The 16,020-nt window shown below is 49.1% G+C and overlaps 1 protein-coding gene across 1 annotated transcript in view; it reads right to left on the reverse strand.

The window, feature by feature from the left end:
• Positions 1-381: 381 nt before the first annotated feature.
• The window catches only part of LOC120943586 (dehydrogenase/reductase SDR family member 4-like), a 79,948-nt gene continuing 64,309 nt past the window's right edge, over positions 382-16,020 (reverse strand). Inside the window, exons 10-11 of the mRNA XM_040356998.1 lie at positions 9,382-9,434; positions 382-512 (exon numbers count right to left, since the gene is read on the reverse strand). Coding sequence (XP_040212932.1) covers positions 398-512; positions 9,382-9,434 — 168 coding nt within the window. The 3' untranslated portion in view covers positions 382-397. The remainder of the gene's footprint in view (positions 513-9,381; positions 9,435-16,020) is intronic.

Consider the following 16,020-nt stretch of genomic DNA (forward strand, 5'->3'; position numbering starts at 1 on the left):
TGCAAAAGGATTCCCGACCAAGTATTGAGTGCATAACTGAACATAATTATTTGAAGGTTGACTTTTTTTTATTAAAAACACTTTTCTTTTATTGGTCGGATGAAATATGCTAATTTTTTGAGATAGGAATTTGGGGTTTTCATGAGCTGTATGCCAAAATCATCAATATTAAAACAATAAAAAGGCTTGAACTACTTCAGTTGTGTGTAATGAATCTAAAATATATGAAAGTCTAATGTTTATCAGTACATTACAGAAAATAATGAACTTTATCACAATATGCTAATTTTTTGAGAATGACCTGTATATATATAATATTATTTATTTTTTACAAAGACAGGCACATACAGATTATAACATTTTGTACTGCTTCATAATTTTCCCTAAAATACAAAGTTTAAAGCCTTCCAAGCATGCCACCAGTGACGCCAATATTTTCCCCATTGATGTAGGAAGCATCTTCAGAGCATAAAAATGAGGCAATCCCTGCACACTCTTCTGGTTCTCCAAGCCTGAAAAACAAATTATGAAAACACATAATACAGATAACCAGTTAAAAGTAATCTGTCACCAAAAAAATATACCAGTTTTGAAAATTGCGATTTAATATAATTGTTGGGCTGTGCATAATTTGTAAGGCACTGACCCCTCTCACTTCCTTGTCCTGGAGCTTTGGGGTTCATGAATAGTAAATACTGGGGGGAATGCAATAAAGCGCGTGTAGCTATTTTCTTTGCTGGCCCTGCTTTAAATTTAGGGGTTAGTCAGAGGATTAGTTACCTATTTTGTTTTCAAATTTTGACCTCTATCCCAGCCGTGGCTGCACTGCAGGTGATCACTATTGTTGTCTGGGGTGTCGGTTCCACCCCAGGCCAAGGGTGGCAGCAGTCAGATCCAGGTGTGTTGGGTGTTCTTTCTCAGAAGCCAATTAGTGGGGGTTGATAGCCTCGCTGTGCATGCTAGGGAGGGGTATTTAAGGGACAGACGTCACAGGTTCTGGGTTGTCGTCGTCCGCCCTGGGCAGTTGTCCCACCACCCCTGTGTGTGGCCCTCCTGGCCGGGGGTGTGTGTTCAGAGTTTCCTGGTTTCGGGACCACGTTGGTTTGGAGTCATGCCCTGCTGAGCAGGCCCAGTAGTCAGACTGGGTCTGCATTGCTAAAGTGGTCCTGTGCTATCTGTCCTAGAGGGAGGAAGCCGTCGAATGAAGTACCTGTCTGGAAAGCACCCAGCACAAGGCTGGTACACTCAGGGGAGGCATGAACTTCATTGAAGGACCTATCGTTACTGAAAGGCTGAGCAGTGATCGCCCTTCAGTTGCCTGATTTCACAAGTTACTACTTTGAGAAGAGATCTGGGTGCGTAATCCTAATGTGAGAGGATTCTGGACCGATCGTATTTCCACCGTCGGGAAGGTCAGTGGCAGAGACTGTACCAAGGTTCTGTGTGACGCCCTGGCTGCTAGGACTAGTCATATGATTGAGCAATTGACCTTCAACCTGGTGCCATACCCCCTCGTGGCCGGATTTATCCTTTGTTAGTCTCAGAGGATAAGGCCATGGAGTAGTATGTTGCAGATGCACTTTCTCGAGGATTAATCCTTCAAATCCTCGTCTCCTGCTGGTGCTGGTTTCTTCTTTGTGAAGAAGAGTGGTGAACTGAGACCGTGTATTGATTATAGGGATCTCAATCGTTTCACCCTCAAGAATGCTTATCCAATTCCGTTGATTACAGAGTTATTTTTACAGCCTCAAGGGAGCAATGGTTTTAATAAATCTTGATATGAGAGGGGCAAATCTCATGGGGATTAAGGAGGGCGATGAATGAAAAACTGTGTTTAATACCACAACAGGCCATTATGAGTACCTCCCAATGCCATTTGCCCTTTGCCATGCCCCAGCAGTTTTCAAAGAATTTATCAATGATGTCCTCCGAGATTTGTTGCAGCTGCGTGTGGTGGTTTATCTCGACAATATCCTCATATTTTTCTAATCCCTAGAGAGCCACCACACAGACGTCTGACGTGTGCTTCAGAGTTCTGCAGTCCTCCAGTTGCCCTGACCAGTGGGTATACGTCCTCTGCAACGTTTTCTTGACTTTGCCAATTTTTATCTGAAGTTTATTGGTAAATTCTCATTCCTGGTAAAACCCCTGACTGATATGATCAGAAAGGATGGTTACTCACAGATAGGGATGAGCTACGAGTTTGAGTAGAACTCGGCGAACAACGAACAATTAGGGGTGTTCGCGGAAAATTCGAAAATCCGCGGAACACCCTGTTAAAGTCTATGGGAGAAATCTAAAGTGCTAATTTTAAAGGCTAATATGCAATTTATTGTCCTAAAAAGTGTTTGGGGACCTGGGTCCTGTCCCAGGGGACATGTATCAATGCAAATAAAAGCGGAAGTTTTTTTGGGAGCAGTGAATTTAAAGCGGAGGTTCACCCATAGAGAACACATTTTCCCCTTAGATGAATGCTTGTTTTGTCTAGGGGAATCGGCTAGTTGTTTTAAAATATGACCTGTACTTACCGTTTACGAGATGCATCTTCTCCGCCGCTTTCGGGTATGGGCTGCGGGACTGGGCGTTCCTTCTTGATTGACAGTCTTCCGAGAGGCTTCCGACGGTCGCATCCATCGTGTCACGATTTTCCAAAAGAAGCCGAACGTCGGTGCGCAGGCGCAGTATAGAGCAGCACCGACGTTCGGCTTCTTTCGGCTACGAGTGACGCGATGGATGCAACCGTCGGAAGCCTCTCGGAAGACTGTCAATCAAGAAGGAACGCCCGCTCCCGAAGACCCATACCCGGAAGCCGACGGAGAAGATGCATCTCGAAAATGGTAAGTACGGCTCATATTTTAAAACAAATAGCCGATTCCCCTAGACAAAACGAGCATGAAGCTAAGGGGAAAAGAGAAAACAAAACTAATTGGGTGAACTCCCGCTTTAATAATGCTAAAAGTGAAACAATAAAAGTGAAATATTACTTTAAATTTCGTACCTGGGGGGGGGGTGTAAAGTTGGCATGTCTAAAAGGAAAAAAAGTATTTTAAAACCGGACTTGCGGCTATATTGAATTGTCGGCTCTGGCAATTCAGAGAGAATTCATTCATAAAAAAAAAAAAAAAATAGTATGGGGGTACCCCCCCAAATTCCATTACCAGGCCCTTCAGGTCTGGAATGGATATTAAGGGGAACCCCGCCGTCAATTTAAAAAAAAATTACGTGGGGTTCCCCCCAAATATCCATTCCAGACCCTTCAGGTCTGGTGTGGATTTTAAGGGGAACTCCACCCCAATTTTTTAAAAAAATGGCGTGGAGTTCCCCCAAAAATTCACACCAGACCCCTTATCCGAGCACGTTAACCTGGCTGGCCGCAGAAAAGAGGGGGGGACAGAGTGCGCCCCCCCCTCTCCTGAACCATACCAGGCCACATGCCCTCATCATGGGGAGGATGTCCCCATGTTGATGAGGACAAGGACCTCATCCCCACAACCCTTGCCTGGTGGTTGTGGGGGTCTGCAGGCGGGGGGCTTATAAGAATCTGGAATACCCCTTTAACAAAGGGGACCCCCAGATCCTCCCCCCTATGTGAATTGGTAATGGGGTACATTGTACCCCTACCATTTCGCAAAGGAAGTGTAAATAGTTGGAAAAAACACACACACCATAGAAAAAAGTCCTTTATTAATAAAAAAAAAGAAAAAAATCCAGCGATGGTAACCTACTCGGTCCCAGCTCCCTGCTCCAACGTTGTCTGTATCCAGCGACGGGTGATCTCCGGTCCAGCGATGAAAGATCCATCCATCCAGAGCGCAGCCACGCCGACCTCCTCTCTCCGCTGGACACAGTCCAGCGAATGACGCGGCTGAAGCTGTAACATTTCTTATATAGGGGAGGCAGGGCCACCCGTCGCGTGACCCCGCCCCCTCTGACACAAGGGGGAAGACTGGGCTTCCCCAGTGACGTAGCAGAGGGTCCGTCAGAGGGGGGGGGTCACGTGACAGGTGGCCCCGCCTCCCCTGTATAAGAAATGTCACAGCTTCAGCCACGTCATTCGCTGGGCTGTGTCCAGCGGAGAGAGGTCGGCATGGCTGCACTCTGGATGGATGGATCTTATCGCTGGACCGGAGATCACCCGTCGCTGGATACAGACAACGTTGGAGCAGGGAGCTGGGACCGAGTAGATTACCACCGCTGGATTTTTTTTCTTTTTTTTTTTATTAATAAAGGACTTTTTTCCACGGTGTGTGTGTGTGTGTTTTTTCCAACTATTTACACTTCCTTCATGAAATGGTAGGGGTACAATTTACCCCATTACCAATTCACATAGGGGGGGGCAGAATCTGGGGTCCCCTTTGTTAAAGGGGTCTTCCAGATTCTGATAATCCCCCCGCCCGCAGACCCCCACAACCACCGGGCAAGGGTTGTGGGGATGAGGCCCTTGTCCCCATCAACATGGGGACATCCTCCCCATGTTGAGGGCATGTGGCCTGGTACGGTTCAGGAGAGGGGGGGGCCGCACTCTGTCCCCCCTCTTTTCTGCGGCCAGCCAGGTTAACGTGCTCGGATAAGGGGTCTGGTGTGAATTTTGGGGGGGAACTCCACGCCATTTTTTTTTTAAATTTGGGGTGAAGTTCCCCTTAAAATCCCCACCAGACCTGAAGGGTCTGGAATGGATATTTGGGGGGAACCCCCACGTCAATTTTTTTTTAAATTGGCGGCGGGGTTCCCCTTAATATCATTCCAGACCTGAAGGGCCTGGTAATGGAATTTGGGGGGACCCCCACGCTATTTATTTTTTTGGAATAAATTCTCTCTGAATTGCCAGAGCCGACAATTCATTATAGCCGCAAGTCCGGTTTTAAAATACTTTTTTTTCCTTTCAGAAATGACACTTTGTGCAGGGACAGTTCTATGTACTGGAAACATGCGCTATTTCACATGCTAACTTTACACCCCCCTAGGTACGAAATTTAAAGAAATGTTTCACTTTTATTGTTTCACTTTTAGCATTATTAAATTAACTGCTCCCGAAAAAACGGCCGTTTTTAAAACTTATTTTTGCATTGATACCCAGGTCCCCAAACACTTTTTAGGACAGTAAATTGCATATTGGCCTTCAAAATTAGCACTTTAGATTTCAAATGTTCGAGTCCCATAGACTTTAATAGGGTTCTAAAGTTCACACGAACATTTGGTGTGTTCGCAAGTTCTGGTGCGAACCGAACAGGGGGGTGTTCGGCTCATCCATACTCACAGAGTTGGTCAAATTTCATCCAGTATAAATGGAGTTAATTGTACATATGGATAATTCTAGTTTGGCTAGAGGAGTGTTACATGCAGGGCCGGACTTACCATTGGCCTTGACTGGGCTCAAGCCCAGGGGCCCCACCCAATAGGGGGCCCCCTTTAAAAAAAAAAAAAAAAAAAAAAAAATTTTATTTTTTTTTTTTTTTTTTTTTTAGGGGTCCGGAGGTCCCCAGGGCCCCGGACGGCAACCCCCCTTTTTTTTATTTATTTTTTGTAAAAAAATGTTTTTTTATATATATATATATATATATATATATATATATATATATATATATATATATATATATATATATATTATTATTATTATTATTAAAGGGCCCAGGGGTCTCCAGGGCCCCCGGATGGCAACCCACCTTTTTTATTTTTTTATAAAAAAAATTACATTTTTTATATATATATATATATATATATATATATATATATATATATATTTTTTTTTTTATTAAAGGGCTCAGAGGTCCCCAGGGCCCCATGTGGCAACCCCCCCCCCCTTTTTATTTTTTTTATAAATGTTTATTTTTTTATTTTTGTTTATTTTTTTATTAAAAGGCCCAGAGGTTCCCAGGGGCCCAGAGGTCCCCAGGGCCCCCGGGTTTGGCAACCTCCCTTTTTTTATGTATTTTTTATAAATGTTTTTTTTTTATTATTAAAGGGCCCAGAGGTTTATTTTTTCTTTTTATTAAAAGGCCCAGAGGTCCCCAGGGCCCCGGATGGCTACATATATTTATATATATTTGTTTTCTTCTTTATTTCTTCTTTTTTTTGTAAAGGCCCCCCCGCTTCTCAATTTGCGGCAGCCCCCACGCTTCTCAATTTCAGGCGGCAGCACCCCCACCCCCCCTAGGTTCTCTGCTTCAGGGGGCCCATGCCTTAAGCTGTGCAAGGGGCCCCAAAATTCCTGATGGCGGCCCTGCGCATACCTCCCAACACGCACGGATTCTGTGGGACTTTCCCGCACAGACAGTTTCTTCCCGCAGGGTTAATTTTCCCCGACTGCAAGAGGAGGCAGCACGGAAGCAGGAGGAACCGGAGTGGTATGTGGAGGACTGTGGCTGCTGAAGGGAAGAAAGCCGACAGCCGGGCTAATGACAGTCTGTGGCCCCGGCTGTTGGCACAGGTGAGAGGCACTCCCCCCCCTCAACAACTGCAAAATCCCCCCCCGCTCAACAACTTTAATGCGCTCCCCCCCGCTCAACAACTTCAATTCGCCCCCCCCCCCCCGCTCAACAACTTCGATCCCCCCCAATTCTCGGCTCCAGGGGGCCCCTTCAACACTCAAGCCCAGGGGCCCCCACCACCCTAAGTCCTGCCCTGGTTACATGCACACTAGGATATCTAAACTATTTGGTCCCATCACAGTGACTGTGGGTGTGGAGTGTATATGTTGATTGCCCTGAAGGGGGTGGAGCAGGATATTTAAGCTCAGTTGCTGTGCCATGCAGCTATCCCCTCTTATCAATTTGGAAGTAACTAAACAAGTTAAGGGCGTGGCTACACAGCAACTGAAATTAATCTAGACGCTGAGAGTGTTATCTGTGAGTGCGAGTGAGGAGGGGTTGGAGACGCAGCACACAGGCACCCGGCATGTAACTAACATATACCAAAGCCAATTTGTGTTATTTTGTGATGTAAGCGCATTACTTTTTAATAAAAATTGTTACCCAAGAGGTGTTTACACTATTGGAGGCTTTGTGTTGATTTTATCCCTACATGTGGAGAGAGCTGTCATCCATTTCACTCTGAGGAGATTGGGTTGATCATCTGCATAAAGCTTAAATTGATGTAATCACACATGCAACTGAAATCTACAATCTGGTGGGCCTCATTCTATAAGAGGTGTGGATTACCACTTGTGCACTTTGGTGAAGGATCTACGGTGTAAGATGGCACTATATTAGACAAGTGATTATAAAAGTTCCTAATTTGTTTGCTTTCTGGTAGCTGGAGGGTGGCTGGTTCCACCTCCGGTATCCGGACAACATTTAGTTTTTTTTATTTTAAAGGGGTTGTAAAGGTAATTTTTTTCCCCCCTAAATAGCTTCCTTTACCTTAGTGCAGTCCTCCTTCACTTACCTCATCCTTCGATTTTGCTTTTAAATGTCCTTATTTCTTCTGAGAAATCCTCACTTCCTGTTCTTCTGTCTGTAACTACACACAGTAATGCAAGGCTTTCTCCCTGGTGTGGAAAAAGCCTCTTGAGGGGGGAGGGGGCGAGCAGGAGTTTCAGGACACTCTCTACTTTGCAGATAGAGAAAGGAGTTGTGTGTTAGTGGGCGTCCTGACACTCCTGCTCGCCCCCTCCCCCCTCAAGTGAAGGAGGACTGCACTAAGCTAAAGGAAGCTATTTAGGGATTTTTTTTTACCTTTACAACCCCTTTAATACAGCTGTATATGTTCTGTTTGGCTTGGTCCTGGCTTGTTCAGCTTCTGGTTGTTGGAGCGCATCGGTTGTTATTACTGATGCCTCTTCCATTTTCAGTGTGTGGAATGCAGGCCAATATGCGGTTTCTCTAGTATTCATAGCATGCTACCATCCTTTTACCCCACCCCTGATGATGGCATCTTGTGATAAAAAGCGTTGGGCGGGACTTGTGACGTATAACGTCAGCATGCTGGATGCCGCTGCCATCTTGTGGGTTTGATACTAGCACTTTTTTAATTTGCTGTACATGCGAATGTTACTAAATAAAGTATGCATTTTTAAATAATTTTCTACACTGTAGGAGCTTTTCTACTTGAGCTTTCATGAGGAATAGTCTGATACACCTGCGTTAGTATTCTGATTGGTTGTGAGGATGATATATAGAGCCCATGGTGATTTAGTTTAAAGGCACAGCTTTCCTGACTCATGTCCATAATCACTGGAATCTGAGTTGTCAGAAAGTTTAATTGTCACAATCGGGGCTGGGGGTCAGGCTCAAAGGCCAGTTTTTATAGCAGTAGCTGGAGTACCACCAACCAGCCGGATCGGAACATAGGCTGTCACCCTGAGGGATTGCGCGGGCTCCCCTGAAATGCAAAGTCTAAGGTCGCGTACACACGATGGTCCGATGGGCCATTTCCATCGGTTCACCGCTGAAGTGGCCTGATGTGCGTACACACCATCGTTCCAAAAAACGATCGGGTCAGAACGTGGTGACGTCAAACACACGACGTGCTAAATAAAACTAAGTTCAATGCTTCCAAACATGCGTCGACTTGATTCTGAGCATGCGCGGGTATTGAACCGATGCTTTCTGTACTAACCATCGGTTTGGACTGATCGTTCAGCGGTCCATCGGTTCGATTTTGAAGCATGTTTTAAAATTTTGGACCAAAGGAAAACAGAACGATGGGCTATACACACGGTCGGTTTGGACCGATGAAACTGAACCTTGGTCCATTCTCATCGGTTTTGTCCAACCGGTGTTCACCAAAGCTCCTGATGGTGGAGATGAATTTACTGTGTTATTACCAGGTTGCGGTCCTCAGGATTGTCCCACCATTAGGTGAGAAAGCCGGGGTCCAGTAATGAATATAGCAGGTAAGAATCAAACAGAAGTGTAGTCAGTAACAACCAAGAGTCAGTCACAAGAAGTTTCAGATTGGGATCAGGCAGAAGCATTGTCAAAGCAAAGCCAAGGGTCGATAATGAGTGGTGGCAAATATGGATGGCAGCAGGGAAGACAAGAGTGAGATACTGGCTGAAGAGAGCACAAACATCTAGCAAACAGGAAGTGCAGAGACAATGCTTAAATTGGGAAGTTCATAAGAGGAGCAAAACATTCAAGGTTCAAGACAAACAAGGTTCAAGTCAGGATCATCCAAGGAATTGTTCAGAGACCTGTCTAGCATTCCAGGTGGCTCAACAAGAAGAGACATTGCCTGACACAGCTGAGATCCTGAGTTCAAATCCAGTCCCAAATTACTGGTGGAATGAATGGAAGTCAACTATAAGTCACCTTGTGACCACTCTATAATTTGAGGGTCTACCTTGTCTGGTAAGCTGACTGTATTCACTTTCACACTGAACCTGGTGTTAGGACTTCTTTTCTATTAGACATTATTTAATTATATACAAATTATACATACCTGTGAACACCAAGAGGAATCAGTTTTGACTTTAATTCTGGAGTCTTTAGTATCTGTAAATGTTAAGCAGCTGTTTAGTTAAAGTAACCCGTTCACGTGTTGCTTGTATAAAAGGTAACTATCATTAGATATTATTAACCACTTAAGGACCAGGCATTTTTCTGAAAGTAGTGAGTGTACAGCTTGTATATCAGTGTACATTTTCTGTCCCCTCAAAATAACACAACACGCAACCATTAATGTCTACACCACTGGCAACAAAAGTGAATACACCCCCTAGTGAAAATGTCCAAAGTGGGCTCAATTAGCCATTTTCCCTTCCCTGGTGTCAGGTGACTTGTTAGTGTTACAAGATCTCAGGTGTGACTGGGGAGCAGGTGTGTTAAATTTGGTGTTATCGCCTTCACTCTCACTCTGGAAGTTCAACACGGCACCTCATGGCAAAAAACTGAGGATCTGAAAAAAAGAATTGTTGCTCTACATAAAGATGGCCTAGGCTATAATAAGATTGCCAATACCCTGAAACTGAGCTGCAGCATGGTGACAGGGACAGGTTCCACTCAGAACAGGCCTCGCTATGGTCGACCAAAGAAGTTCAGTGCACGTGCTCAGCATCACATCCAATGGCTGCTGCAGCAGGGCTGAGCTATGTCTCACACCAGCGCTGACATCCCCTTCTCTCTCTGTACACACGAAAGGAGAGAGAGCTCCTCCTCCTTCTGAGTCTGCTCCGCTCACACTCCCTGGGCATGTGTGGGCACTGGTGCGCTACAAATAATGAGGCAAAAATTGCAAACAAAAAAGTTCATATATATATCCCAAACATATGTGCAAACAAAGAGTCCTATCAGGAAAAATCAAGGTGAGGATTCGTGTATGGTCTCCTTAGCACCGAAAAGAGGGATATCAATGTCAAGAAGCTGACAACATTCTGGTAAGCGGCCATTCATTTCCTTACATGAGTGAAGTGCTAATTGCTGATCAGCTTCTTGCCATTGATATCCCTCTTTTCGGTGCTAAGGAGACCATACACGAATCCTCACCTGGATTTTTCCTGATAGGACTCTGTGTTTGCACATATGTTTGGGATATATATATGAACTTTTTTGTTTGCAATTTTTGCCTCATTATTTGTAGAGCACCTGTTTCCAATTCTATGCATTTGTTTGGAGCTCTATATTAGCTTCTTTGTATTTGGGTGCAGCACTGTCATTATATTAAACATTTTTTATCACTTGTATATTTGTTCACCAACCTAGGGGGTAGCGCGGATTGACCTTGCCTTTCATGTGTGGGCACTAGGGTGACCACATCTCCAAACTGCCATTCAGGGACACCCCCCCCCCCAAAAAAAAAGGTGATTTTTGGAGAAAAAAATTACCCTTTTGGGGCAGGGGCGTATGAAATCAGTGGGCCCGTGTGGAAGATCAAAAGTGGGCCCTAGGCATCAAGAAGAACAATATGTTGCACAAAACGTGTTGTGGGGAACAGCGGACAGGTCTTAAATTGCGCTTAAAGGGGGTGTTATTAAAGAGAGTCTGGGATGACTTATATAGTGCAGAATGTGGTAATGTTAAATAGGGAATGCAGAGTGTATGGTGGGGGTAATATGTACATAGTGGGGTGGAAAGGGGAACAGTGTGACAGTGGGATGGATAAAGGGACAGTTAGTGTAGACGGAGGGACAGTGGGGTGGACGGAGGGACAGTGGGGTGGACGGAGGGACAGTGGGGTGGACGGAGGGACAGTGGGGTGGACGGAGGGATAGAAGCACAGTGGGGTGAACAGAGGGACAGTGGGGTGGACAGAGGGACAGTGGGGTGGACAGAGGGATAGAAGAACAGAGGGACAGTGGGGTGGACGGAGGGACAGTGGGGTGGACGGAGGGACAGTGGGGTGGACGGAGGGACAGTGGGGTGGATGGAGGGACAGTGGGGTGGATGTGGGGATAGAAGCACAGTGGGGTGGACAGAGGGACAGTGGGGTGGACAGAGGGATAGAAGGACAGTGGGGTGGACAGAGGGACATTGGGGTGGACAGAGGGACAGTGGGGTGAATAGAGGGACCGTGGGGTGAATGGAGGGACCGTGGAGTGAATGGAGGGACCGTGGGGTGGATGGAGGGACAGTGGGGTGGACGGAGGGACAGTGGGGTGGATGTAGGGATAGAAGCACAGTGGGGTGGACAGAGGGACAGTGGGGTGGACAGAGGGACAGTGGGGTGGACAGAGGGATAGAAGGACAGTGGGGTGGACAGAGGGACAGTGGGGTGGATGGAGGGACAGTGGGGTGGACGGAGGGACAGTGGGGTGGACGGAGGGACAGTGGAGTGGACGGAGGGACCGTGGGGTGGACGGAGGGACCGTGGGGTGGATGGAGGGATAGAAGGACAGTGGGGTGGATAGAGGGACAGTGGGGTGGATGGAGGGACAGGGGGACAGTGGGATGGAGGGACAGGGGGACAGTGGGATGGATAGAGAGACAGAGGGATAAAGGGACAGTGGGGTGGATGGAGGGACAGTGGGGTGGATGGAGGGACAGTGGGGTGAATGGAGGGACCGTGGGGTGGATGGAGGGACCGTGGGGTGGATAGAGGGACCGTGGGGTGGATAGAGGGACAGTGGGGTGGATAGAGGGACCGTGGGGTGGATAGAGGGACCGTGGGGTGGATAGAGGGACAGTGGGGTGGATAGAGGGACAGTGAGGTGGATAGAGGGACAGTGGGGTGGATAGAGGGACAGTGGGGTGGATAGAGGGACAGTGGGGTGGATGGGGGGCAGTGGGTTGGATGGAGGGACAGTGGGATGGATGGAGGGACAGTGGGTGGATAGAGAGACAGTGGGGTGGATGGAGGGACAGTGGGGTGGATGGAGGGACCGTGGGGTGGATGGAGGGACCGTGGGGTGGATGGAGGGACCGTGGGGTGGATGGAGGGGACAGTGGGGTGGATGGAGGGACAGTGGGGTGGATGGAGTTCATATATATATCCCAAACATATGTGCAAACAAAGAGTCCTATCAGGAAAAATCAAGGTGAGGATTCGTGTATGGTCTCCTTAGCACCGAAAAGAGGGATATCAATGTCAAGAAGCTGACAACATTCTGGTAAGCGGCCATTCATTTCCTTACATGAGTGAAGTGCTAATTGCTGATCAGCTTCTTGCCATTGATATCCCTCTTTTCGGTGCTAAGGAGACCATACACGAATCCTCACCTGGATTTTTCCTGATAGGACTCTGTGTTTGCACATATGTTTGGGATATATATATGAACTTTTTTGTTTGCAATTTTTGCCTCATTATTTGTAGAGCACCTGTTTCCAATTCTATGCATTTGTTTGGAGCTCTATATTAGCTTCTTTGTATTTGGGTGCAGCACTGTCATTATATTAAACATTTTTTATCACTTGTATATTTGTTCACCAACCTAGGGGGTAGCGCGGATTGACCTTGCCTTTCATGTGTGGGCACTAGGGTGACCACATCTCCAAACTGCCATTCAGGGACACCCCCCCCCCCCCAAAAAAAAAGGTGATTTTTGGAGAAAAAAATTACCCTTTTGGGGCAGGGGCGTATGAAATCAGTGGGCCCGTGTGGAAGATCAAAAGTGGGCCCTAGGCATCAAGAAGAACAATATGTTGCACAAAACGTGTTGTGGGGAACAGCGGACAGGTCTTAAATTGCGCTTAAAGGGGGTGTTATTAAAGAGAGTCTGGGATGACTTATATAGTGCAGAATGTGGTAATGTTAAATAGGGAATGCAGAGTGTATGGTGGGGGTAATATGTACATAGTGGGGTGGAAAGGGGAACAGTGTGACAGTGGGATGGATAAAGGGACAGTTAGTGTAGACGGAGGGACAGTGGGGTGGACGGAGGGACAGTGGGGTGGACGGAGGGACAGTGGGGTGGACGGAGGGACAGTGGGGTGGACGGAGGGATAGAAGCACAGTGGGGTGGACAGAGGGACAGTGGGGTGGACAGAGGGACAGTGGGGTGGACAGAGGGATAGAAGAACAGAGGGACAGTGGGGTGGACGGAGGGACAGTGGGGTGGACGGAGGGACAGTGGGGTGGACGGAGGGACAGTGGGGTGGATGGAGGGACAGTGGGGTGGATGTGGGGACAGAGGGACAGTGGGGTGGACAGAGGGACAGTGGGGTGGACAGAGGGATAGAAGGACAGTGGGGTGGACAGAGGGACATTGGGGTGGACAGAGGGACAGTGGGGTGAATAGAGGGACCGTGGGGTGAATGGAGGGACCGTGGAGTGAATGGAGGGACCGTGGGGTGGATGGAGGGACAGTGGGGTGGACGGAGGGACAGTGGGGTGGATGTAGGGATAGAAGCACAGTGGGGTGGACAGAGGGACAGTGGGGTGGACAGAGGGACAGTGGGGTGGACAGAGGGATAGAAGGACAGTGGGGTGGACAGAGGGACAGTGGGGTGGATGGAGGGACAGTGGGGTGGACGGAGGGACAGTGGGGTGGACGGAGGGACAGTGGAGTGGACGGAGGGACCGTGGGGTGGATGGAGGGATAGAAGGACAGTGGGGTGGATAGAGGGACAGTGGGGTGGATGGAGGGACAGGGGGACAGTGGGATGGAGGGACAGGGGGACAGTGGGATGGATAGAGAGACAGAGGGATAAAGGGACAGTGGGGTGGATGGAGGGACAGTGGGGTGGATGGAGGGACAGTGGGGTGAATGGAGGGACAGTGGGGTGAATGGAGGGACCGTGGGGTGGATAGAGGGACCGTGGGGTGGATAGAGGGACAGTGGGGTGGATAGAGGGACCGTGGGGTGAATAGAGGGACAGTGGGGTGGATAGAGGGACAGTGAGGTGGATAGAAGGACAGTGGGGTGGATAGAGGGACAGTGGGGTGGATAGAGGGACAGTGGGGTGGATGGGGGGCAGTGGGTTGGATGGAGGGACAGTGGGATGGATGGAGGGACAGTGGGTGGATAGAGAGACAGTGGGGTGGATGGAGGGACAGTGGGGTGGATGGAGGGACCGTGGGGTGGATGGAGGGACCGTGGGGTGGATGGAGGGACCGTGGGGTGGATGGAGGGGACAGTGGGGTGGATGGAGGGACAGTGGGGTGGATGGAGGGACCGTGGGGTGGATGGAGGGACAGTGGGGTGGATGGAGGGACCGTGGGGTGGATGGGTGGATGGAGGGACAGTGGGGTGGATGGAGGGACCGTGGGGTGGATGGAGGGACCGTGGGGTGGATCGAGGGACAGTGGGGTGGATCGAGGGACAGTGGGGTGGATCGAGGGACCGTGGGGTGGATCGAGGGACCGTGGGGTGGATCGAGGGACCGTGGGGTGGATCGAGGCACCGTGGGGTGGATCGAGGGACCGTGGGGTGGATCGAGGGACCGTGGGGTGGATGGAGGGACCGTGGGGTGGATCGAAGGACCGTGGGGTGGATCGAGGGACCGTGGGGTGGATGGAGGGACCGTGGGGTGGATGGAGGGACAGTGGGGTGGATGGAGGGACAGTGGGGTGGATGGAGGGACCGTGGGGTGGATCGAGGGACCGTGGGGTGGATCGAGGGACCGTGGGGTGGATCGAGGGACAGTGAGGTGGATCGAGGGACCGTGGGGTGGATCGAGGGACCGTGGGGTGGATCGAGGGACCGTGGGGTGGATCGAGGGACCGTGGGGTGGATCGAGGGACAGTGGTGCTCAGTGATAGGATGTACACATACCTCTCTCCTGCTGTGGGTTGTACTATAGCAGGAGTGGCAGTATAATAGGAGGGATGGCAGTGGAGGGCAGAGAGTATGTTGGGAGGGGGTAGTAGTGAAGGGCAGTATGATGGGAGGGGTAGTAGTGAAGGACAGTATGTTGGGAGGGGGTAGTAGTGAAGGACAGTATGATGGGAGGGAGGGCAGTATGATGGGAGGGGTAGTAGTGAAGGACAGTATGATGGGAGGGGTAGTAGTGAAGGACAGTATGTTGGGAGGGGGTAGTAGTGAAGGACAGTATGATGGGAGGGAGGGCAGTATGATGGGAGGGGTAGTAGTGAAGGACAGTATGATGGGAGGGGTAGTAGTGAAGGACAGTATGTTGGGAGGGGTAGTAGTGAAGGACAGTATGATGGGAGGGAGGGCAGTATGATGGGAGGGGTAGTAGTGAAGGACAGTATGATGGGAGGGGTAGTAGTGAAGGACAGTATGATGGGAGGGGTAGTAGTGAAGGACAGTATGTTGGGAGGGGGTAGTAGTGAAGGACAGTATGATGGGAGGGAGGGCAGTATGATGGGAGGGGTAGTAGTGAAGGACAGTATGATGGGAGGGAGGGCAGTATGATGGGAGGGGTAGTAGTGAAGGACAGTACAGCATGACTGGAGGGGTGCAGTGTATGGGACAGAGCAGAGTGACCATGAGTCAGTCAGGGCAGTGCAGGGAGCATTTCACTTACCTTTCTTCCAGCGCAGGAACAGCCATCAGGGAAGAGGCGGAGTCGGGGGCGGAGCTTAGGCGCGAGGCGGAATCCTCCACCGACTCGCTCGGAATGCTGGGGCTCCACCCTCCTCCTCATCGTGACGTCACTGGTTGTTAGACGCCAATCGGGCTATGCCTAGCAACCAGTTGTTTTGGCAGTGAGCCAGGTAGCGTCTGAGGGGAAAACCAAGTGG

The sequence above is a fragment of the Rana temporaria genome, chromosome 1 (assembly GCF_905171775.1).
Source record: "Rana temporaria chromosome 1, aRanTem1.1, whole genome shotgun sequence".
Classification (NCBI taxonomy): Eukaryota; Metazoa; Chordata; class Amphibia; order Anura; family Ranidae; genus Rana; species Rana temporaria.